This window comes from Cheilinus undulatus, linkage group 9 (genome assembly GCF_018320785.1).
Source record: "Cheilinus undulatus linkage group 9, ASM1832078v1, whole genome shotgun sequence".
NCBI lineage: Eukaryota > Metazoa > Chordata > Actinopteri > Labriformes > Labridae > Cheilinus > Cheilinus undulatus.
In genome coordinates, this window is record NC_054873.1 from 5,761,479 (window position 1) to 5,786,303 (window position 24,825).

At 40.7% G+C, this 24,825-nt stretch overlaps 1 protein-coding gene across 1 annotated transcript in view; it reads right to left on the reverse strand.

The window, feature by feature from the left end:
- Positions 1-750: 750 nt before the first annotated feature.
- Positions 751-24,825, reverse strand: part of LOC121515445 (chemokine-like protein TAFA-5) — a 110,738-nt gene continuing 86,663 nt past the window's right edge. The window contains exon 4 of the mRNA XM_041796220.1: positions 751-2,139. Within this exon, the coding sequence (XP_041652154.1) occupies positions 2,131-2,139 (9 nt within the window). The 3' untranslated portion in view covers positions 751-2,130. The remainder of the gene's footprint in view (positions 2,140-24,825) is intronic.

A 24,825-nucleotide genomic window follows, 5' to 3' on the forward strand; every position in this document is an offset into this window, starting at 1 on the left:
CTGGTTAGACAGCGCTAGACGTTAGGAGGTCTGCAGGACTGAGTCATTTGTGATATTGACTTAGAGACTTCAAAAAACTCCACATGAAAGCCAAGTGGGCTTTCATTTGTTTTACACTAAAGAAAGGATTCAGTCTAGCAATTCTGCCATAAAACCCAGATCAGTGTAGGGCTACAGTGATGACTGTCCTTCTGGAACTTTGTTCCATCTCCCCTCAGGATCTCTGGAGATCAGAGTGACCATCTGATTCTTGGCCCTCCCTTGGCTGCTCAGTTTAGCTGGGCGACCAGCTCTTGGAAGAGTCCTGGTTTTGCCAATGTTCTCCCATTTGAGAATTCTGGAGGTTGATGTGCTCTTGGAAACAGTGCAGAATTTTTTTTCTTTTTTTTGTGTATCCTTCCTCAGATCTGTTCCTCCCATCAATCCTGTCTCTGAGCTCTGCAGTTCCTTTGACCTCATGGCTTGATTTTTGCTCTGATGTTGTCAGCTGTGAGGTCTTGTATAGAGAGGTGTGAGCCTTTCCAAATCATGTCTAATCAGTTTATTTTACCACAGGTGGACTCCAATCAAGGTGTAGAAACATCTCAGTAGAGATTAAGCAAATGTGAGGAACCTGAGCTAAATTTACAGTAGTTTTGGGTCCGAATACTTATGTCAATGTGATGTTTCAGTTTTTTTTTTTCACAAATTTTCTTTGAAATCTTCGAGTATTTTCATTGGAACTTGGGTATATGTTATGTTTTAAATTTTTTAAGAGGTTTAATGGAAGTTATGGGGAAATTTACATTTTTTTTGTGGGGGGGGGGCTGTATGATCAGGATCGGGAAATTTTAGAGAATTTGTTTGGATATTTCTTTCATTTTCATGGATTTTAAAAAATTTGAAGAATTTGTGTGGATTTTGGAAAGACTAACTTTTAAAAAAAATCAAGTCTTACTTAACCTTAACAACTAGAAATGCATTAGAAACAGAAGCTCAGGTCTCGGGAGGTTCATCCACACACATTGCATCCCAAAAGATCCACTGATGCTTTTCAGATCTACAGGCAATAGAAACTCTAGCAGATCTGCAGGTAAAACTTCACGCAGGTGAAGCAGCATTTCACAATAAAAGTACCCGGAGCATTTCAGCTTGGTATTCAATAAACTCTCTAACATCCAGGAGGCTGTAAGCTTTTGAAAATAGCAGCAATGGGAACTGAAGCCCTTGAATTTGCAGGTTTTGATCCTCGTTTTTCAAATCAGCATCCACATTAAAAATCGATCCAAAGTGTAACGTCAGTTATTAATAATAAATGTATTAATGATGTGTTCCAAGCTCTGGATTTCATACATAAAACATCAAACTGAGTCCAAACAGGATCAGTATAGAGTTTCTGAAGCGTCCTACTCTCTGAAGTGTATTTACTGTCTGTCTTTTATCTACACACTGTATAAATATTTCATTTCTGTTTGTTTTTCTAAAAATGTACATTCACTTTTTGCCATGTTAGATGTTTTTCCTGCTCTTTCCCAGGCTGCCTTCCACCTTTAAATTACATCTCTAGTGTCTCTGACGGTGCACAAAGTTTTATGTTCTCATCATAAAAACGTCTGAAATGATTTCTCACTTTCTCCACTCGACTGACGCCCAGCGTGTGATGAGCTGATCGTCCACACAGAAACACAAACCATCCCTCCTCAGACAGATATATGTTTGATCTTTAACTCATGTACATTTTTACGTTGCTCGCTTTAAGTCACTTACTGTTTAATATCACAATGTGTTTGTTTCTTTACATGTTTCTTTAGGGTGGTGAAGAGGGGAGCTTCTCAAAGTCTCTGCCCCTCTGAAAACGTCTCTTCGTCGGCTCTGTTCATCTTTGGTCTGTAAACAGAGTTTAGTGCCAAACAAAAGCCATCGATCCGGCAGCTTGTCCAGAAAACACAAGGAGTCACTTTTTCTTCTTCTTCTCCAGGCTGCAGCCTCCACAGGTCACCCGCCATGCGTGAAGCAGGGAGTGTTGTCGTCTCGCCCCGCGGCTCTGATAGCGGCTGATGCTGCGGCGGAGAATGCTCCGCTTGTCGATGATGGGCGATGGACGATGGGACCTAGTCTGTCTCTGGGGAGTGTCTGTTCCTGCCGCCGCTGTCAGGAGACCTGCAGGACGGAAACAAAGCGGCGTCAGGGGAGGAACTGTCATTAAACAGCAGAGTTTCAGAGAAGAGAAGACCCTGAGGAAAACAGCTCAGAGCCTGATGGACCTTCTGTTGTCACATGTTACGTTTGTTTGGAGCTGAATGTTTTAATGGGTGTCATCACCTCGCTGGGTGGAAAACTAAATAAAAATCTGATCCTGAATGCAAGTGACAACTCAGACACATAATGACTCAATCTCTGGCATAAAAAATGGCATTTTAGTTGAATACAAATATAAACTGCAGTTGTTTACATCTGCTTGATTTTTCTTGTTTAATGTCAGTAGCTGATGCAGTAACACTGGTGATGTCTATTATAAAGAAAAATATGCATTTTTAAATGCTAACTCAATGCCAGAAAGTGTAACACATTTATAAAGAAATATAAATCAGCTGAGTATTTTATGTTTTTATTACAAAACCCTAGTTTCCAAAAAAGTTGGGATGGATTAGATTTAGATTTATTTTAATTTACATTTTATTTCATTTTATTTAATTTTATATTTTATTTTATTTTACATTTTATTTTTTAATTTTATATTTAATTTTATTTATTTTTTATCTTTATTTTATTTTATTTTACCTTTCATTTTGCTGTATTTTATTTTACCAGGAAAACAGGATGAAGATTAATAATCTCATTTGCAACAGTTTCCAAGCTAAGCCAGGCAGCAGCACATTTAACAAAGCTGAAATATTAAACATAACACAACAAAAACATATTTCAACCAACTCCTGAGTCACAGAGCAGAAAGTCATCAATTAAAACAACTACAACGTGATGCACCTTCCTCCAAAACCCTCAGTCTACCTTTATTTAAAGAGACAAACATTTTCCTGCAGAAGATTCCAGGCTGCAGGAGCAGTATTAAAACTTTTACTCATCTCCAGACAGACTTCAGGCACAGACAGCAAAAGTAAATCTTATGACTGAGTCACAGAGTGAAGACTGTAGCTTCCTGATCTTTTCACAATAAAAAATATTACACAAATATGAGAGAAGCTGGTTAAGTACTCCCTTATAAATAAGGACATTATATATCTATGAGTGGTCAATGAAGGCCAACCAACTAAATCATAAAGAGTATAACAACCAATTAAAAATCAACCTTTGACCCCTCTGGCAGCACTGCATTAAAATCTGGCATCATTTTGTGAATTCTTAGGAACACCAGAAAATCATGGCCAGCTAACACAGTACATCACTGCATCTACACATGTAAGTTAAGACTCTACCATGCAGAGATAAGGCCATAAATCAACAACATCCAGAAGCACCGCCCACTTCTTCTGGATGGACTGACCCAGTGTGGAGCAGTGTGCTGTGGTCTGATGAGGAAAAAGACCATCCAGAGTGTTATCAATGCAAAGTTTAAAAGCCAGTATCTGTGATGGAGTGGGGATGTATTAGTGCCCATGGCGTGGGTCACTTACACATCTGTGAAAACACCATTAATCCTGAGACATACATGCAGGTTTTGGAAGAACACGTTTCCATCTGGATGACTTTTTAAGGGACATTCCTGCTTCTTTCAGCGACATAATGCCAAGGCATTCTGCACGGGTTACAACAGCATGGCTTCACAGTGAAAGAGGACAGGGACTAGACTGGCCTGTATTCAGTCCAGACCTGTTCCTTTAAAAATGTATGGCACATTCCAGGTTTAATATTTAAATAATTTGAGTCTTCAGTTCCCAGAGGACTGTTAGAAAAAGGGTAGCTTAACACAGTGATAGACAGGATCCTGTCCCAACTTTTTTGGCACGTGTTACAGCCATTAAATTCAGAATGTGATCAGAGTTTTAAAAGATCAACAGAATTCATCTTTTTGAACATTAAATATATTTTCTTTGAGCTGTTATCAATTAAATAAGCTGGATTGTAATTTCATTCACATTTTATACAATGTCCCAACCTTTTTGGAAATGTGCTGTTTAAGGTTATTATACATCACCCTTTATCTATAAGCTGATATTTATTTAATGTGTGGAGAAAAATAGTGAATTTTAAGTAAATATATTAAAGCTGACTGTAAGCAGTATCCTGGTATAGATGGATTTGTGGTTGTATTATTAATATTCCTTATGCTAGCCTTCTGTTTTGGTTAATAGATGAATAGAAAGAATACTGACAGTGCTGCTGAAGAAAGGACAACATGCATTAGTTTATTATGTGATTTAGGACCAGGCCATAGAAATAGAATAAACAAAAACACTCCTTTAAAAAGCAGCCTTTAGATTTGTTCATTAAAAATCCTCTCCTACAGTTTGGTCCCTCCTCAGCATCGTGTTTTTCTCTTCCAGCTGGTGTCGGCGAGCGTCTCGACCCAAGCGACTCGGCCAGGCTTCATTAGAGAAAACGAGCCTCACACAGACTGCAGAATTAAAAACCCACACACTCCTTCATCCAATTAAAGCAGCTGAGCTGGAACTCAAAGTGAATACAGAGCCACTGACAGAATGGGAATTTATACAACAACACGTCTCTGCATGTTGGAGACACAGAGGGAGGAGGTAACAAGCGGGAGCTGAAATATCGACTACAGAGGAGAAAAACAAGGAGGGGATCATGAAAGAACAGCAAACTGCAAAGCACAAAGTGGCTTCAGTTTCTTTAAAAAATACTGATAAAAACAAGCAGAAAGGATTGTAAAGTTGAGTTTTCATCATAAAGCTCCAGGCGAATGCTGAAAGATGGTGACTAAATCTGCAGTCAGCAGCATTACTGTAACTGTCTGAGATTAAAAACATGACGGTTATTCTGGACCGCACTCTGCTTGTTTCAAGGTTGATAAGAAGCTGCTGAGCTCATAATTCAGCAAAAAAAAAAAACAGACTTCATGAGCGAATACTCTGCTCCTTAAACCTCTAAAGATGATGAGAACTAGACCAACCTACTGACGGTTTCATGCCTCAGCAGGGTGTCGATGCTGAACAGTTCAACTACTACAGAAGAAGATGAAATAAAGAAACAGAGACCCATTGCCTCCAAATTACAAAAGCCTGCAGGTCTGTACTGAAGTTTCATATGAACAGACCTCTATTGTTTTCGTACCTTGACAGTTTCGGCTGCGCTCTTCTGCCTTCTTCAGAAGTGTCACGTGATGTTGCAGTGATGCAGCAGCTGGTCAGCTGATTTATACAGGTTTTCTTGGCGCTGTCTTCCTACTTGGAGCAGAAGGATGACAGCGCCATCTGCAGCCCGACTTCTTCAAAACTGTATCCCAGGTGTGAGAAAGTTGCTACGCCCCCCCCATCCCAATTTACAGTCTGGTGGGCATGTTTCTGGATCTTGATGGCCTTCCTGATCCACCGATGGTATTGTTGCTTTCTGTGCCTATGACCTTTGCCTTGTCCCAATCCATGAGATGGTTCTCCCTCTTGCAGTGGTCTGAGATTGCGGACTTAAGCTGTTCCTGTTAGACTTGTTGCTTCGTGGCTCGGGTGAAAACCTGTATAAATCAGCTGACCAGACATGTCACTGCAACATCACGTGACACTTCTGAAGAAGGCAGCAGAGCGCAGCCGAAACCCCCATGTACGAAAGCAATAGAGGTCTGTTCATATGAATGACATCACACAGCTACCTGAGTTTGTATTCACTTCCACATATTTCCAATACAGAAGAACCATCTACAGGCAAAAGGAGAGGTTCTTGAGATAGTGCGTTCACAAGCAAGGCATGAGCATCTAGCATCACAACTTCGACCTTTAACCTCTAAGCTCAGTTTAGATTCTTAAAATATTGCAGCAGAGTCTGAGGTCACAATGTCCTAGCATTCGTTCTTCAAATTCTTATCAGACCCTTCTCGAGTCAGAGAGCATATTTCAGCAAAGTTTGAAGGCAGCCTCAGACAGCATTCTTGATTTATCTCAAGTAAGAGAAGAGCATAAACTCAGTTTATGATAATCTCTCACCCTTGATCTCAAAAATCTAGTCTTTTCAGAGAGGATATTTGTGCAAAATTTAATGAAAAGCCATCATTTTTCTTGAGATGTCACATTTACAAGAGATGAATCGACCAAAAGCCCTCTGTCCTTGACCTTTGACCCCCACAATCTATCCAGAAAAAACAGAACAAAAGTCAGCTTTTAAATGAAATTTCATTTATTAAGGGAAAAAAGTCACCCAAACCTACCTGGCCCCATGTGAAAAAGTCATTTCCATTTAAACCTAAGAACTAATGTTCCACCTTTGACAGACACAACTGCAAGCATTTGTGATAACTGTCTTTCACATCACTGTGGAGGAATTTCGGCCCACTCTTCTTAGCAGAACTGTTGTAATCCAGCACCACTGGAGTCATGTTTTGGGCCTTAATCATGGGGAGAGAGCTGACAGGTCCCTTTAGGGTCCCTGAAGGTGTGCATATGACCTCGGCAGAGTATATAGAGTTTCTGACTGACCACTTCTTCCGTGGTACAAAAAGAAGAACCGTGCCTTCTGTAGCAAAATTATCTTCATGCATGACAATGCACCATCTCATGCTGCAAAGAATCCCTCTGTGTCATTGGCTGCTATGGGCATAAAAGTAGAGAAACTCATGATGTGGGCCCCATCCTCCCCTGACCTCAACCCTACTGAGAACCTTTGGAGCATCCTCAAGCTAAAGATCTATGAGGGTGAGAGGCAGTTCACATCAAAACAGCAGCTCTGGGAGGATATTCTGACACCCTGCAAAGAAATTCAAGCAGAAACTCAAAAAAACTCACAAATTCAATGGATGCAAGAATAGTGAAGGTGATATCAAAGAAGGGCTCCTATGTTAACATGGAGCTTGGCCTGTTTACAAACTATAATTTGAAATATAAAATAACATCAAAACAATAACAAAACTGCATATTTAAAAAAGGATCTTAATATAAAAATATCTTGTGCAGTGAATGTTTTGTTTCATCAGCACCTAATGTAGAGGTTAATCAGCCCATCCACCGACACCCTGAGGGCGCTTTCACATTAGGCCCAGTTGTTTCGAACCATGCCGCGCCGCGATCCCCCCCGGCTTGCTTTCACACTAGCAACATCGAACCGTGCCAGGGCGCACTTACTATTTACTCGGTCTGAAACAGCAGGTGGCGGTATGCATGTAACTGGTTTACAACCCCGCAAAGGAAGAGAGAGAAGTTACCATGGCAACCACTGGGGTCATGACCTGAGCGAAGATTATTTTTGTTTTGACCCAGCAAAAAGTCCGTCCTGCAGCCATGGATGATTAAAATCACTTTTAAGATGCCAGCAACTTCGCTCTTCTTATCTGCACATCTACTACAGCTCAGAGGATTAAATGGGCTCGCACGGCGCAGATACAGTAGTTTTGAGGTAACAGGAGACTTTTATTGCCTTTGCACCTCCTCTCACTAATTCCAACCTGTGTTCGTCTGTAAGGTGAGTCACAACAGACAGTTTATTGGCTGGATTCTGATGATTTCCACCCTTTATTGAGGACAAATGTGAACAAACTGCTGTGCTGTGGAAAGAAGTTTAGTTTTTACGATGACGTCATAACGCTGATATGACGCTCTGTCCCATATGCGAGCGCAGTTGCATTCACATCTCATCCGAACCGTGCCAGAGTCCACATGAATCACGCCTGAGACCCCCTCCCCAAATGGGCCTGGGCCCGGTGCCCGGGCGCGGTTCGTTTGCATTCACACTACCAAAACAAACTGGATTTTGGGCTCATGTGCACTCGGATATTGGACCGGGCCCCTAGTGTGTAAGCCACCTGAGTCCCTGCTGTGTTTGTGAGCTGACTTTACCACCATACAGCCAGACTTTGAGTCAGTTCATCTTCGAGCAAAAACATTGCCATTGACCCTGAGATTATTCATTTTAATACCGATGTTGATGTCTCATTGAGCAGAAGAATCAGTAGGAACATGCGTTAGGAGCATCAGGCTCCTCTGCGGCCATTTTTACCCAGTCTCTTTCTTATTGTTGACTCACGAACTCTGACCTTAACGGAGTCAGGTGAGGCTTGCAGGTCTTTAGTTTGGTTTAGTCTAGTTAGGCTTTGTCCTGGGGTCTTTTGTGACCTCCTGGATGAGTTGTCAATGTGCTCTTGGAGTCAGTTTGGTAGACCGGCCACTCCTGGGGAGGTTCACCGGTGTTCAAGTTTTCTCCATTTGTGGATAATTGCTCTCACCGTGGTTCACAGCAGTCCAAAAAGCCTTAGAAATGGATTTATAACCCTTTTCAGACTGATAGATCTTTTAGCCTACTTCACTTTGCAGACAGGTTACATTTGAGGGATTTGTTGATTTTACAGGTCTGGCAGTAATCAGCCCTCGGTGTGTTTAATGAAATTAACCCTCAGGCATCACTTTAATTTACTACCCTTTAAAGCCATTAAGGACAAAAACGTCCACTTCCAAAAAACTGCTATGAAAACTTAACAGATTCATATTTTTTTCTGCTTTTTTTGCATAAATCTCTTAAACAACTTCAGCTGTGCTCAAAACTACCAGAAAAAAAAATCTGTATTATAGATTATATATTATATACAGTATATAAAACATATTATATTTATAATACTTCTATAATTTACAGGCAGTGCCAGGGGACACGCAAGCAGGAGAGGACGTGGGCGTATGGGGGGGCCCCCTGGAGGCCGTCCAGTTCCAGAGTGTCAATGACAGTAACTGTTATTTATTTTATCATAAAATATCATTTGTAATAAAATTTTCAGATGTTTTTTTATGTCATTGAAGGCAAAATTATAACATTCAAATCACTGTTTTACTTGACAGACTCTCTTTCACAAAAATGCGTTTTTCTCAGCTTTCTAGAAAACAAGTGGGGTTTTTTTGGGGTGAAACTAGCCTCTATTCAACTTCAGATAAATCAAGAACAGAACAAGTTACAAACAAACGTTTTCTTCCATGATGAAATAGAGAGTTTCTTCTTTCATTTGAGCTATTTGGTGTTTTCAGAGTCATAGTACAAAATATTCTGTGGGTCTTGAAAGATGACTCAAAATGGCCAAAAACGCAGGCACAAGGCACTTTCAATTTTATAAAAGGGCTGGCACTCAGTGAGTTAATGACGAGACAAGGGTAGTAAATTTTTAATCGGATGCTACACAAAAACTAAAAATGCATCAAAGTCAATATTTTGGCTAATCACTGACTTATCCAAGCTGGGTGTAGAAATAATACCCCAGCCATCCAACAATTGGTTTGAGGAAGATATAATTTTATTTATTTATTTATTTATTTTGCTTTTTTCCACAAAAAACAACATTGACTTTAAGTAATCAAACTGGCATTTAAAGGGTTAAAATCCTCAAAATGATTGAATGGTTGGTAGTTCTGTGCACAGCTGAAGTTGTTTAAGAGAGTTATGCAAAAAGAAAGATTTTTTTTTTTGGATCTGTTAAGTTTTCATAGCAGTTTTTTGGACGTGGAAACATGTCCCTAGTGATGCCTGAGGGTTAAACTCAGCTTTCCATGACAACAGTAGCTACTGACAGTTAATTTGTGAAATCTTCATTTATGAACTACAAATGTATTAGGATTGTTTCTTCTTGTTTAAAATTGAAATTTCTTTGATGATCTGAAACGTTTTAATGTGACAAAAATGCAAAAAAATAAGAAATCAGAAAGTGGGTAAATACTTTTTCACAGCACTGTATGACTTCCAAAATCTAATATCTTTGTTATGTTTGATAAAAATCTGACCCTGACCTTTGCACCTCAAAAAGAAACGAGTTCATCCCTGAGTCAGAGTGGGTTTTGGTGCAAAGTTTGAAGACAGTCCCTCAATGCATTCTTGAGGTCTCATGTTCAGAAGACTGGCCCGGACAGATTTACAGACACCCATGATCCTGATCCCTCTGGCCCTGATTCTCAGCAGAGCCCGGACATGAAAACATGTTTATATCTCAGCAAAGAGATTAGCAGAAATATTTCTGTTCTGGAGAGCACACAGGCAGAATTTGTAATTGTCAGAGCTTTGACTGATGGTTTCATCATCTTCATTATTGTAATGTGGCTCAGCAAATTCCAGAAGATGACGAAAATCTCCGACAACTTCAAAAAGCTGGTTTACATATCCCATCACTGGCAAAAATAAAGAGATGTTTGATTTCCCCTCCTGAATAAGTTATGAATGTTTTTTTCATCCAGGTCTAAATTACACTTCCATTTGACAGTAGCTCCGCCCCCTATGTACAGTCGGCATCTCCTGAAGTGCAGACATGTCCTCCTGAAAGCTCCTAGACCCTGATTAAAAACATAAAGCTCCCAGGACGAGTGGGGACACTTCATTTCTGTCTCCTCTGTGGAGCCCTGGCTCTCTGTAATTGCTTCCAGGTGAAGACTCACAAGAAGAAGAAGCAGCGGCAGCAGCAGGAGCGGCGGCACCTCTGAGCCGTTCACCTCTGAATTATTCATGTCCATCCTGTCTGACTGCAGCTGGAATCCTAAAAGAGCTGGAGGAGTCAGACAAGGACGAGCCGGATTACACCGAGAACCATACATCACCCCCGAAACAGCATCAGCATTCAGACCGGCCCTAAACGCACCGCTCAACAGCTGATTAGACATGGGGGTTAAGGTGTGTCTGGAACATCTCAGATATGTTCCTGTCAAAACCAGAACACATGAACGTCACTCCAAGCTTCCACTGTTGCTGTTAGGAGTTTAACTCTTCAGGCTCAATGCTGAGGTGTTCACAAAACATCACGGGTCAGATCCAGCACCCACTATTATGATTCAGCCAGAATTAGCCACAGAAAAACCGGTGATTACTGTGTTCCTGCATTGCCTCTGGACACGTGGAACAACAGTGATGCTGGGCTAAATTTACAGTAAACACAAAGACAGTCAGACAGAAGAAAAGAGAACTACAATTTTAGACCAGCAACTCAGCATTGGTTTGACACGTCTGCTGTCACATCCTCAAAAATTAACCCAACACGTTAACAACATGGGAAGGTGATGCAGAGGTGGAGGAGATGTGACCATCAACACAGCAGCAAAGACAACAGATGAAACATGCATGGTAAAAAAAAGGGGGCAGAAATGAGGGGAAAAGTGCATAAATTAGAAAAAATGAGCAAAAGGAGGCAAAAAAGTGACAAAAATGGGAAGAAGGTGACAAAAAACTGGCAAGAGGTGGTCAAAACAGCGGCAAAAAACAGGAATAAGGTGGGAAAAGGGGGCAGAAATGGGATAAAGTGGCAAAAACATGGACACATGCTAAAATTGGATACAAATTGGAAAAAAATGGGAAAAGGAGGCAAAGAGTGGCAAAAATGGGATAAAAGTTGCAAAAATGGGCTAAAGGTGGAAAAATGGGATAAAAGTGGCTAAATTGGGCAAAAATTGGCAAAAAGGTAAAAATTTGATAGAAGTGGCATAAATGGGAAAAAAAAACGGGAAAAAATGGCAAAAAATATTGACTAAAGGCCACAAAAAAAAAAAAAAAAAAAAAATGATTGAACAAAGTAGGCAAAAAGGGGCAAAAGTGGCATAAAAGTTGCCAAAATGTACAAAAGTAGCAGAAATGTGCAAATATTGACAAAGTTGTAATAAAAGTGGCAAAACTGGGCAAAATGTGGTAAAAATAAAAGGGGTGGGGGGGTGGGGGGGGCAGAGAAAGGATCAAAGTGGCCAAAGTAGGCAATAGGTGGTAAGAAATTTGCAAACATTTTGCAAAAGTGGCAGAAAATGGGTAAAAGGTGGCAAAAATAGGATAAAAGTGGCAAAAAAAGTGGGTAAACGTGGCAAAGTGGGGATGAAACGAGATAGAAGTGGCAAAAAGAAAGCAAAAGGTGGTAAAAAAAAAAAGGGCAGATACTGGACAAAGTGGCAAAAAAGTGACAGAAAAAAGGATAACAGTGGTAGAAATGTTTAAAATGTGACAAAGTTGGAATAAAAGTGGCCAAAATTGGCAAAACGTGGTAAAAGAAAAGGGTCGGAGAAAAGGGATCAAAGTGGCCAAAGAAAGCAATAGCTGCCAAAAAAATTGCAAAAAAATTAGCAAAAGTGGCAGGAAACGGGTAAAAGGTGGAAAGACTGGGATAAAAGTGGCAAAAGGTGGATAAAGATAGCAAGAAGTGGAAGAAATGAGATGAAAGTGGAAAAAATGGTGTAAAGGTGGCAAAAGGGGCAGAAATTGTGACAGAAAATGGACAACAGTTGGCAAAAAGTGGCAAAAAAAGCAAATGTTGCAGAAACAGGCAAAGGGTGGCAAAAAAGTGGTAGAAATCTATTAGAAGTGGCGGAAAGATTTAGCAATAATGGGTGGCAAAAACTGTTTAAAAAGTACCACAAATTAATCGTTCCAATATCAGAACTCAACAACAGCTTGCCACGCTTTTCACCTCCAAAACTGTTAGCCAGTATGTTAGCACCAATGCTACTGATCTGAGACATAGTAATATCAGTAAATCAAAACTGGGGAGGGACCGTTCTCTGGGTTTTTCAGGGGCCCAGATTATTGTGGACATGCTGGCTGGACACAAACACAAAACAAAATGAAACGGTAATGTCCCTCCAACAGGGAGGATCTGTGGATGGGAAAATAGGTTCAGATTTGTGTTTATGCTTCTCCATCCATTAACCATGTCACTACTTTTTTCTATCATGTTCATGCAGCTAAAAATAATAATGCACCTTAAAAAATTAGATGGCAAAAAAAAAACAAATAAGTGCATTTGCACACTCATATGTACACACAAATAAATCCTGTGTGTTGTAGCACCTGCAATACTTGTTTATTCGCCACACCTGATTGTAAATTTACCATCAGTACTCACAGAGACATTTCTCATGACACGGGTATTATTATAAACATGGAGGGTCCCAACCCGCCTTTATGCTCGAGCCAATCCAGAGACATGTTACTAGAGAACGACTAACTAACAAACACAGGAGAAGCAGTCCTGTTTTTATCTGGTGTTTGTCAGAGATCTGTGCTAACTGTTCCCTCAGAAGACTAATGAGTACAGACAGGCGTCTGCAGTGAGCTCATTATTGATTATTAATCATCTAAAGCTGATCAGCCCTGCAGCTGTAGACATTTGTCTTCTGCCTGATTTACTTCTATGGCTTGACACATCTGGATATTTAATAAGAAATTTAACTTTCAGTCATCATCGCTGCTGCTGCTGACTGGCTGACTTTGGCCATGTGTGCTTTCAGAGAAAAAAACTGAGTATGTCATACGTCCACCTCCAACCCTTCTGTGACAGTCGACAGCGAGTCAAACTGACCCCTGAGAGTTCCCATCAGAGCAGAAAACAAGGTGAAAACAAGCAGCTGTCGTCTTGTAAAAGAAAAAACACTAAACAGGATATTCAGTCCTTAAATTTGCATCGTGCCACGTTCACATTCACCTCTTCCTCAAGGACGATTGGATTTCTGTCTGATTGAGCGGACTGTGATTTGTTCTTCTGCCTTTTTCTCTCGGTGCAACCAAAAATAAATTCAAGGAACCTGCGCAGGTTTCACCCAGAGAAGGGGCTGAGATGCAGAAAAGGCCATAAAACATGCAGAAACATACAGACAGGTAAAATCACACGCTGTTTTCAAGGACAGTTACATGATGAGAACAGAAAAAAAAAGTCCTGGTGAGCCAACGCAGTGAGCCACAAATGAGTTCTGCTTTCTGCTGCGACGCCTGATTACTCCTCTGCAATGGAAAATTACCCCTGCATGCTCCACAGACTGTGATCATCATGTATGAATGTTAGAAATTAAACGTTCAGCACTTCAGCTGCTCCCAGGTGATTGTTAAAGGTGCAGTATGTAAAATATCTGCCCTGAAATATTTACATTAGTCTAAAAATGACTGAACAATGTTAGATATTCTCTAATTGGCCAGAGAAATACCTAATTTTCATAGCAGTAATGGTCCATGTCTTGTAATAACAGATGTTAACTGTTGCCATGGAAACACCTGAGGCTACATCAAAGGCTGCTGCATAAAAGAGCATGAACTCCTACTGGAAGCTGCCGTCCTGTTGCTGTACCTCAGTCATGTTTATGCTGATAACCCATGATGGACCACCTTCAAGAAGAAGAAGACAAAACTACCATGGCTGCCACCAGCAGTCCTCTCCCTATTTCTATGCACGGCTCAAAAGATGAATTCAGCACAAGCTGGGTGGATACCATGGTTTTCAAAAAGACATTAGTAGCCTGAGTAGAGGAAGATGTAGATAAACAGAGAAGAGAACAATGCGGATAAAGAGAGAAGAGGGAGATGCGGAAAGAGAGGAGGGAGATCTAAATAAAGAGAGAAGAGGATGATGAAGATAAAGAGAGAAGAGGATGATGCAGATAAAGAGAGAAGAGGACGATGCAGATGAAGAGAGAAGAGAACGATGCAGATAAAGAGAGAAGAGGACGATGCAGATAAAGAGAGAAGAGGACGATACAGATAAAGAGAGAAGAGGACGATACAGATAAAGAGAGAAGAGGACGATGCAGATGAAGAGAGAAGAGGACGATGCAGATGAAGAGAGAAGAGGACGATGCAGATAAAGAGAGAAGAGGACGATGCAGATGAAGAGAGAAGAGGACGATGCAGATAAAGAGAGAAGAGGACGATGAAGAGAGAAGAGGATGATGCAGATGAAGAGAAAAGAGTGAGATCTAAATAAAGAGAGAAGGGAACAATGCAAATAAAGAAAAAAGAAGAAGATGCAGACAAAGAGGACGATGCAGATAAAGAAAAAAGAGGAAGATGCAGATAAAGAGACAAAAGGGAGCTCTAAATAAAGACAGAAGGGAACGATGCAGATGAAGAGAGAAGAGGGAGATGCAGATAAAAAGAGAAGAAGAAGAAGATGTAGAAAGAGAGAAAAGGGATATGCAGAGAAAAAAAGAGAAAAGGGTGATGCAAAAAGAGAGAAGAGGTAGGATAAGCAGAAAGTGAGAAAACAAGCCCAGTAACAACCATGAAAAGATACATTTCTGATATGCTTATGCTTTCTTCTATAACAGACAAAAAAGTTTTTAGTTCATACTTTGACATGCTTCTACAGAATGCTTCCGTCTTGTGTGACAGCACGTATGCCCCCTCGTCCCGGTTCATCGTCCTGTGGGCCCGCTTCCTGATTTCTATTGCTTCCATAATCCAGCGTTGGTGTCTGTTGCTTTCAGTGCACATGACTTTGGCGTTATCCCAGTCCTCCAGCAGGAGGTGTGATCGTCCTGTCAAATCTGACAGGATGTTCACGCCTCCGTAAGATCAGCTGAAAAGGACACGTCAGATGACACTTCTGATGAAGATGGAATCATTCCGTCAAAACATGTAAAGGTATGAACTAAAAACTTTTTTGTCTGTTACAGAAGAAAGTATAAGCATATCATTAAGCATATTATAATGAACCTTTTTGGACTAGATACACTTCTGGTTGTTCTGTCCATAAATCCATCTTAAAAGTATCTTTTTGGATAGGGCAGTAATGTCATTAATGACAGGAAAAATAATTGAAGAATTGGCAGAATTTGAAATATCTGATAACAGACGGATCATTCTGATAACAGCATTGGTGAGGAAATGAAGAGTACTGTCACTGGTATTATGGCAGCATTTAGTTTCACTTTAACACAAAAATGCTAATAATGTAAGGCTGTTAATTGTTGAAGCAGTTGTAAACAGGCAGGTCTACAGCAGCATAGATGTCCATTTAAGTGGTAATATTGTAGTTTAGCTTCAAAAAGTTCTGGCTATGGTGAACAGCGTCTGCCACAACTGTGCTCTCAAAAAAAAACACACAAAACAAATCTGAAGTTCAGGAAAGTTGGAGCAGTCCTCTTGAACATCAGAGAAAAACAATCCAAGGGTCAGAGACAGGGCTGAATCTGAGCACAACCACAACAAGATGATTTATTCTGCTGTCAGAATCCAGACACTGCTGATACAAAACAGCTTTTTCTGTTAAAAGAGGGTAAAAAAGCTGTTTTGTGTTGGTAAAGCTGAGATTGGAACTTCTAACTTGGCAACCATGAGATCAGTGATGAAACTGTTAATAAAAAAGATGCTTTTCCAACCAAACACTAGAAAAATCAAGAAAGAAAACAACAACCAGAAGGTGCTAAATGAGCTCATAGTTAGTCAGCTGTGCTGCATATCAACAGAGAATATGCAAACGTGATCTCGGTGGCGTAAAAATCATCAAACTCGGATCTTCTTTTCCTTTGGCTCTGAATGACTCAAACCCTCACAGATCGGTTTCTGCAAACACCTGGCCATCAGAGCTTCTGATGTGAGTCTGGACGTCTTCAAACACGTTCGCTCTCCTGCCGTCAACTTCACTGAAGCAGCTGCAGGCCACACAGTTTAAACCTGCGCTCTGATTGGCTCCTTCCCCAGCCCGACGGCCCAATGGGATCAATTACAGGAAGAGGATCAGACGGCAGCACCTGTCACGCATCACTCATCACGTCGCTCTCCTGTGAGCCACAATGGGAGAATTTTTAATTCACAGCCAGGTGTTTAAACAAGCAGATAACAGGCGAGGACGAGCACGGGAGTGGGCCAGAGACTCACTGGAAACACAGCAGAGTAAGCTGCTGCTGCACACGCTGAGGGCCGGATTCACACAGAGAGGATTAGAATAGAAAAATACTCCTGATTTACTCCTGTTATCTGCTCTGTCTGAAGGTCTGATTCACAATCACAGTCACAAACACTCCCTATGAAGTTATCCTGCTCTGCTCAGTTTAGTCTGCATGAAGCTGATGGAGTTCAACTATATTCATATACGATGATGAGCTAGGAGGCCAGGGGAAACGTATCTGATCACCCGGTCGATACTCTGGTGTCTGCAGCGGAATAGTGTCAATATAAAGGCTAATAGCCAGTCAGTAAGGATTAAGCACATGAGGATTGGTTAAACTGAGATACATCACCTTCGACTTTCTGCTGCAAACAACTCTGTAAGCTCGTCTGCTGTTGGTCCTACTGCTACTACTCAGCCAATCACTTTAGGAAGACTGTTCAAAACTTTCTCTACTTTGTTTTGACTCTCTTCTGTAGAAGGGTGTAGAAGGTTAAAAAATGTCTCAATGCTGGTATGGTGGGCACACCTGTCCACAGAATTGGCAAGTCCCCTGAAAAACCCAGAGAACGGGCCCTCCACATGAGATTTATTAATCATATCAATGCACGTGTCGATCAGTAGCATCTTGGCTAACGGTTAACTCATTTTGGAGCTGAAGAGTGTGTCAAGCTACTACAAATTATTCATTTATTCAGCTTTTGCTACTTTAACAGTTTTCACAGCTTCAGCCTCCCATTTTGCATCTTATTGAACGCGTTTCACCATTTTTGCCATTTTCCTTTCTTAACCCATATTTGGTGCTTTATCCCTCTTTCAACCAATTTTTTGCCACTTTTAACCTTTTTTTCTAATTTATGGCTGCATTTTACCATGTAACGGTCCTTTTTTGCCACTTTTAGCAACATTTTTTCATCTTATTAACAGTTTTTAACCATTTTTGCCACTTTAAGCAACATTTTTGTCACTTACAAAACAAGTTTTCCACTTTTGACCTATTTCTGCAATTAAAAAAATATTTTTCACATTTTTTACCACCTATTTTTGCCACTTTTTTCCTTTCTTTACCATATTTGCTGCCCATTCTTCTCCTTTTAACCTATTTTTGCCACTTTTAACTATTTTTTACTACTCTTTACCTGTATTTTGACATCATAATGGCACTGTCTGCCAATTCTAGCCCATTTTTGCATCTTATTAACTGCTTTTAACCGTTTTTGCCACCTCTAACAAATTTTTGCCACTTATAACCCATTCTTGCATCTAATTTACTGCTTTTTTTCCTTTTTACACCCATTTATGTCATTTTTAGCAACATTTTGCCACTCTTAACCTACTTTTGCATTTTATTGACAGCTTTCACCATTCTTGCTGCCCATTTTTGCCACTTTTAAAAAATGTTTGCCACTTTTAACCCATTTTTGCATCTTATTGACCTTTTTTACCTTTTTCTCTAAACATTTTGCTACTTTCGACCCATTTTCACCATTTTTATCTGCTTTTCACCATTTTTACCACTGATTATTGGCCTTTTTTCCTTTCTTAACCAATATTTGCTGCTTACAAAGTCATTTCAGTCCCAGTTGGTTGTATTGTCATGCAGCCAAATACTTTTGACCATATTGAGTATACCTGTCCATATTGGTAGAATATACACTTTATGCCAAAAGTAATTGCTCACCTGCCTTGAGTTGCATATGAGCTTAAGTGACATCCCATTCTTAATCTATAGGGTTTAATATGACGTCGGTCCATCTTTTGCAGCTAAAACAGCTTCAACTCTTCTGGGAAGGCTTTCCACAAGGTTTAGGAGTGTGTTATGGGAATTTTTTAATATTCTCCCAGAAGCGCATTTGTGAGGTCACACGCTGATGTTGGACAAGAAGGCCTGGCTCTCAGTCTCTGCTCTAATTCATCCCAAAGGTGTTCTATCAGGTTGAGGTCAGGACTCTGTGCAGGCCAGTCAAGTTCATCCACACCAAACTTGCTCATCCATGTCTTTATGGACCTTGCTTTGTGCACTGGTGCACAGTCATGCTGGAACAGGAAGGGGCCATCCCCAAATTGTTCCCACAAAGTTGGGAGCATGGAATTGTCCAAAATCTCTTGGTATGCTGAAGCATTCAGAGTTCCTTTCACTGGAACTAAGGGGCCAAGCCCAGCTCCTGAAAAACAACCCCACACCATAATCCCCCCTCCACCAAACTTTACACTTGGCACAATGCAGTCGGACAAGTACCGCTCTCCTGGCAACCGCCAAACCCAGACTCGTCCATCAGATTGCCAGATGGAGAAGCGTGATTCATCACTCCAGAGAACGTGTCTCCACTGCTCTAGAGTCCAGTGGTGGCGTGCTTTACACCACCGCATCCGACGCTTTGCATTGCACTTGGTGATGTATGGCTTGGATGCAGCTGCTCGGCCATGGAAATCCATTCCATGAAGCTCTCTACCACTGTTCTTGAGCTAATCTGAAGGCCACATGAAGTTTGGAGGTCTGTAGCAATTGACTCTGCAGAAAGTTGGCGACATCTGGGCACTATACGCCTCAGCATCTGCTGACCCCACTCTGTCATTTTACGTGGCCTACCACTTCATGGCTGAGTTGCTGTCGTTCCCAGTGGCTTCCCCTTTGTTATAACACCACTGACAGTTGACTGTGGAATATTTAGGAGCCAGGAAATTTCTCGACTGAACTTGTTGCACAGGTAGCATCCTATCACCGTACCATGCTGGAATTCACTGAGCTCCTGAGAGCGACCCATTCTTTCACAAATGTTTGTAGAAACAGTCTGCATGCCTAGGTGCTTGATTTTATACACCTGTGGACATGGAAGTGATTGGACCACCTGATTTCAATTATTTGGATGGGTGACTGAATACTTTTGGCAATATAGTGTATTTGCATTCTGTTATTTGATGACCCTGTTAAAGACCACTTTCTCAAACATGTCAGTCTGATTCTTTTCTCTAAACTTCGACTATTAGAGAATCTTTCTGTTCCCACAGATTGAGTATGTCACAAACAAGCTAAACACAAAACTATTACACTTCTGGTTTGTTCTTTTCAAAGTAAAAGCACGTCGGTTAAGCATGTCTTTGAAGAAAAACCCTTTGTTTATGCAGAATATTTTTATTTCAATTTGTTCAGGCTATGCCATGGAATTAACTCACTTGAAGGGAGATTAAGTGAGGAACAACTTCTGAAGAAACACAGGGCTTTAAAAACAGGGAGACGTGACAAATATGCAGCACACATGTGCCTGTTCTGAAAATGTTTTGGTCTAAGTTAGCCACTTTTGTTCAAGCATGGTAAACGTCAAACCTGGACATTATTTCTAAATATATTTGAGGTTTAAATGAGGAAAAGGAACAGAGCATTTTTAAATGACTCCCTCATTTTGCAGCCATGAAATAGGCTGTAATAGTGCTCTAACATCTCTTTGGCAAATTATGCCCAATCAAATACTGTCCACGAACAGAGCTTGGTTTTTGCCACAGACGGGCTTCAAATGTTAGTGTCTGACAACATTGAAGAGGGAGAACTATTCTGTTCATGTATTTTTGCAGGAGAAACAGCTGTTATCTTCTTAAATACGCCAGACTCCTTTGACAAACACAGTAATTTTATCTCACAGGACACAGGAATATCAGGCTCTTTTGTTGCCTGAATCTCTTATTATTTTGTGTTTCTGTCACTTATGCAGATATTGTGTTCATTCCAAACTAGCCATTTTAAAATCGCAGTGGCACAAAGAGAGGACTATCTGAAGCAACAGAAGATGAGCCACTTTGTGCTCCACGAGGTTAAATTATAGTTTCAGTCACTGGAGTCTGGTGACTTTGAAGGGAGCGATGTGAATGTTGTTCAGAAAAAGCTGGTTATCACAACAAAAAATTTGTTTTAATGAAATGTTCTGGTCTGTTATGTTGTAAGACACATATGATAACAAGCTGAGCCTGTCAGTCACAGAAACATGCTCTGTCTTCTTTTAAAAATGATGCTGTGGAGAAAACTGGCTCAGTGCGACTAAAGCTGAATTTAACATCATGGATTTATTTTTTAAGTAAAATTCTGAATATTAAAATGGCATGAATCAAACATTTTTAAACCTTGCATAGAAATATACTGTATAAACCCAGGTTTGTTCTGGGTTTGTTGTTCTCAGCTCTTTGTTCACACTGACACAAGTGCTTCCTTTACTTTGTTTATGCTTCACTCAGAGAGTTAAACATTTTCATACATGGTTTTGACACAAGTGAGTCCATTCCAAATGCCATTACAAAGCAGCAAACAGGTATTTGAAGCTGCTGGTGCCTCTGGAGTCCCACCAACCTCAAGCTGTAGGATCCTCCAGAGGCTTGCAATCATGCATAAACCTACTATTCAGCCACCCCTAACCAATGCTCACAAGCAGAAACGGTTGCAGAGTGTAGCCCTGGATGGTCCAGATGGAGGAGTAGTGGATGGTTGGTGGATGGCCACCGTGTCCCAACATGGCTATGATGTCAGCAAGAAGGGGGCGGAGTCTTGTTTTGGCTGTAATCATGGGGAGAGAGTTGGCAGGCCCCTTTAGGGTCCCTGAAGGTGTGAAAATGACCTCGGCAAAGTATATAGACTTTCTGACTGACCACTTTCTTCCATGGTACAAAAAGAAGAACCGTGCCTTTCGTAGCAAAAATCATCTTCCTACATGACAATGCACCATCTCATGCTGCAAAGAATCCCTCTGTGTCACTGGCTGCTATGGACATAAAAGGAGAGAAACTCATGGTGTGGCCCCATCCTCCCCTGACTTCAACCCTGTTGAGAACCTTTGGAGCATCCTCAAGCTAAAGATCTATGGAGTGGGAGGCAGTTCACATCAAAACAGCAGCTCTGGGAGGATATTCTGACATCCTGCAAAGAAATTCAAGCAGAAACTCTCCAAAAACTTGGCCTGTTGAGATGTTTTTGACTGAAATAGCTTTGATTTCAGTAAATATGACCTCCTAATGCTGCCAATTAAAACCTATAAAATGCTTTGAAACTCTGTTGTGCATAATAATTTGGTACAGTGCATTTTGACTTTTTTATTCTTGAAAAAAAGAAACATAGTTATCATTGGGAGGTTTGTTCAATAAAATTTAAATTATGCTCTAACGGTTGATGACTTGAAAATTATACTGCCTGAGAAATATTATTTGTATAATAATTTGGAACGCTGTGTACTGCTGTAGCGCATGAGATGAATGAGGATGATGATGGTGAGCTCTTTGCTATGGTTGCAATTCTGCTTTTGTGAAAAAAGGCTATAGCATTAAAAAAAAAAGTCCAGACTTTGGAACTGACCATCGATGCTTTAAGAGAACACCCAGGGGGCTTACGCCCGTTTATGCCATGAGCTGCAGGCTGGACATATACCATCTGTTGTCAATTCCTCCTGGTTATTCCCGGAGCAGTTTATCTGTTTAGAGGTAATGGTGTCACCTCTAATAGGCAGAGCAAACACTAACTACTGAGACTGTATTTCACCAGGGGAACGGCTGATGCTGCGATTCACAGCGACAGATGAGCCAGACCACAGAAGAACATATAGAATATATTCTATTTCACAAGTTTGGGAGGACTTTTATCTACTTTTCCAACTGTTTTATAAAGAAATAGGGCAGAATCAACATTTAAAATCTCTGTGACATCATAATATGCTCATGATTTGCACTGTGACGTTTGCATTTTTGCTGCAATAATTCGGATAAAAGGCTCTAAATCAATGATATCCTATCTCTCAGTGATGCCATTTTAACGTTGCATGCTTATAAGTATAGCACATCAGTAAAGGTAACCACTCTCTCTGGATGATGAGGCCCCTGGTTGTCTTACGTTATGAAACAAGCAACTGGAGACTTTGCAAACAGAAGCACAGGAAACACAGTCCACCGGCCTGATTGGAGCTCGGCTCTGTTCTAAAACGGTCTTATCCCGTTGTGAGTCTTGGGTCTTAACTGGACTTTGCTTCAAACTCTGAGTGAAACTTAAATATTTAGTCTGTTTGAGAAGTTAAAACATTCAGAAACATTTCTGCCTGGATTAAAAGCTCTTCCTCTGCAGTCAGTGCATTTTTAATGAGCTTCACTGGAGTGCTTGTAAACCTGTTGTTATCCAGAGTGACCTGATTTCCTGAGTGCAGAGAGAGATCAGTTAGAGCTAAATTAACGTCTCCAACCAGACAGTTACATGGCCAAAAAAGAGGTCAGAGTGAGACTAAACACTGGAAAGGCTGAACTCAAGCTTGGGAAAGTAGCGAGCATCAACATTGACCCATCCTACAGATCATTGAACAGTTGTTGACTAAAGAACATCGCTGTCTGCAGCTCCAAACACAAGCTCAATGAAAAAACAGGATGTCAATTCAGCTGCTCGCTCAAAACAAACAATTTCAAAAGCTGAAAATGAGGAAAATCATAGGAGTGATTTCTGGAGCAGTGTGTAGCCCCAAACAACCCAGGGCTTGAGACTCGAGATCATGTGAGATCTGTGAGTTAATGCAGATTGTTCTGCCTTCCTGGGATCGATTTGCTGTCATTTCCACATGATTCCATGATTTTTCCGCTTCTATCATGGGTCAGTACATCAGGAAGTTAAAAAGTTTATGTTTTGCAGAAAGGTTGTTTCATGTAAAATTCAGTGGTTTTCCAGCCCAAAAGTTAACTTTTCCTCATCAACAGCTCCATAATCCTCTGATTGACTGATTCAATTTTGCTTGTGCCTCAGGATGAGACAGAATGTTAATAAAGAGATGATTTATGATGAGGGGTCCATGCAATGTGTTGAATTTGAAAGTTGGTCCAATGTTTTGCACTGTTGAAGCTTTTTGGATGGACCAGCTCCACATGGACTGACAGGGTTTGGCAGTGGCAGGAACTGAAAATAGACCTGGGGCATGTCTTTAGGATTGGAGGGAATGCACTTCTTGAACGCCCCCAAGACTCAATGCAGAGCAGGAAGTGGTTGCAAAGATTGAATCTTGTGGATTCAATAGAATAGTGAACATAGAGGAAATTGCAAGTGGTGTCGCAAAAACTGACTTGAGAGGAAGTTGCAAAGATCAACTAGAAAGGGGGACACAAAGACTCACTAGCAAAATTGACTAGAAAGACAGTTGCAAAAAAATTCCTAGATAAGGGTGATGCAAAGATCTTCTAAAAAAGGAGTTACAAAGATTGGCTAGAAAGGCAGTTGTAAGGATTGAATCTTATGGAGGAAACTGCACTTCTTAGACGCCCCCAGAGACTGAATGGAGTGCAGGCAGTGCTGTTGAAAAAACTGACTAGAGAAGAAGTTGCAAAGAGCAACTAGAAAGAGAGAGGCAAAGACTGGCTTGAAAAGATTTACTAGAATGGCAGTTGCAAAAATTGCCTAGATAAGGGGGATGGAGAGATCGTCTAAAAAAAGGAGTTGCAAAGATTGACTAGAAAATCAATTGCAACGGTTCACTGGAACAGGCAGTTGCAAAGATTGACTAGAAAAAGCAGTTGCAAAGATTGACTGGAACAGGCAGTTGCAAAGATTGACTGGAACAGGCAGTTGCAAAGATTGACCAGAAAAAGCAGTTGCAAAGATTGACTGGAACAGGCAGTTGCAAAGATTGACTGGAACAGGCAGTTGCAAAGATTGACTGGAACAGGCAGTTGCAAAGATTGACCAGAAAAAGCAGTTGCAAAGATTGAATGGAAAAAGCAGTTGCAAATATTGGCTTGAAAAGGCAGTTGCAAAGATTGACCAGAAAAAGCAGTTGCAAAGATTGACTGGAAAAAGCAGTTGCAAATATTGGCTTGAAAAGGCAGTTGCAAAGATTGATTAGAAAAGGCAGTTCCAAAGATTGACTAGAAAGTCTTTTCCAAAGCTTGACTAGAAAAGGCAGTTGCAAATATTGGCTTGAAAAGGGAGTTACAAAGATTTGCTAGAAAGGGAGTCAAAAAATAAACTAGAAAAGGAACTAAAACAATTAGAAAATAAGTTGCAAGGATTGATTAGAAAAGGCAGTTGCAAAGACTGACTAGATATGGGTGTTGCACAGATTGGCTGTTGAAGGAGCTTCAACGATTGGCTAGAAAGGGAGTTGCAAAGATTCCCTATATAAGGGTAATGC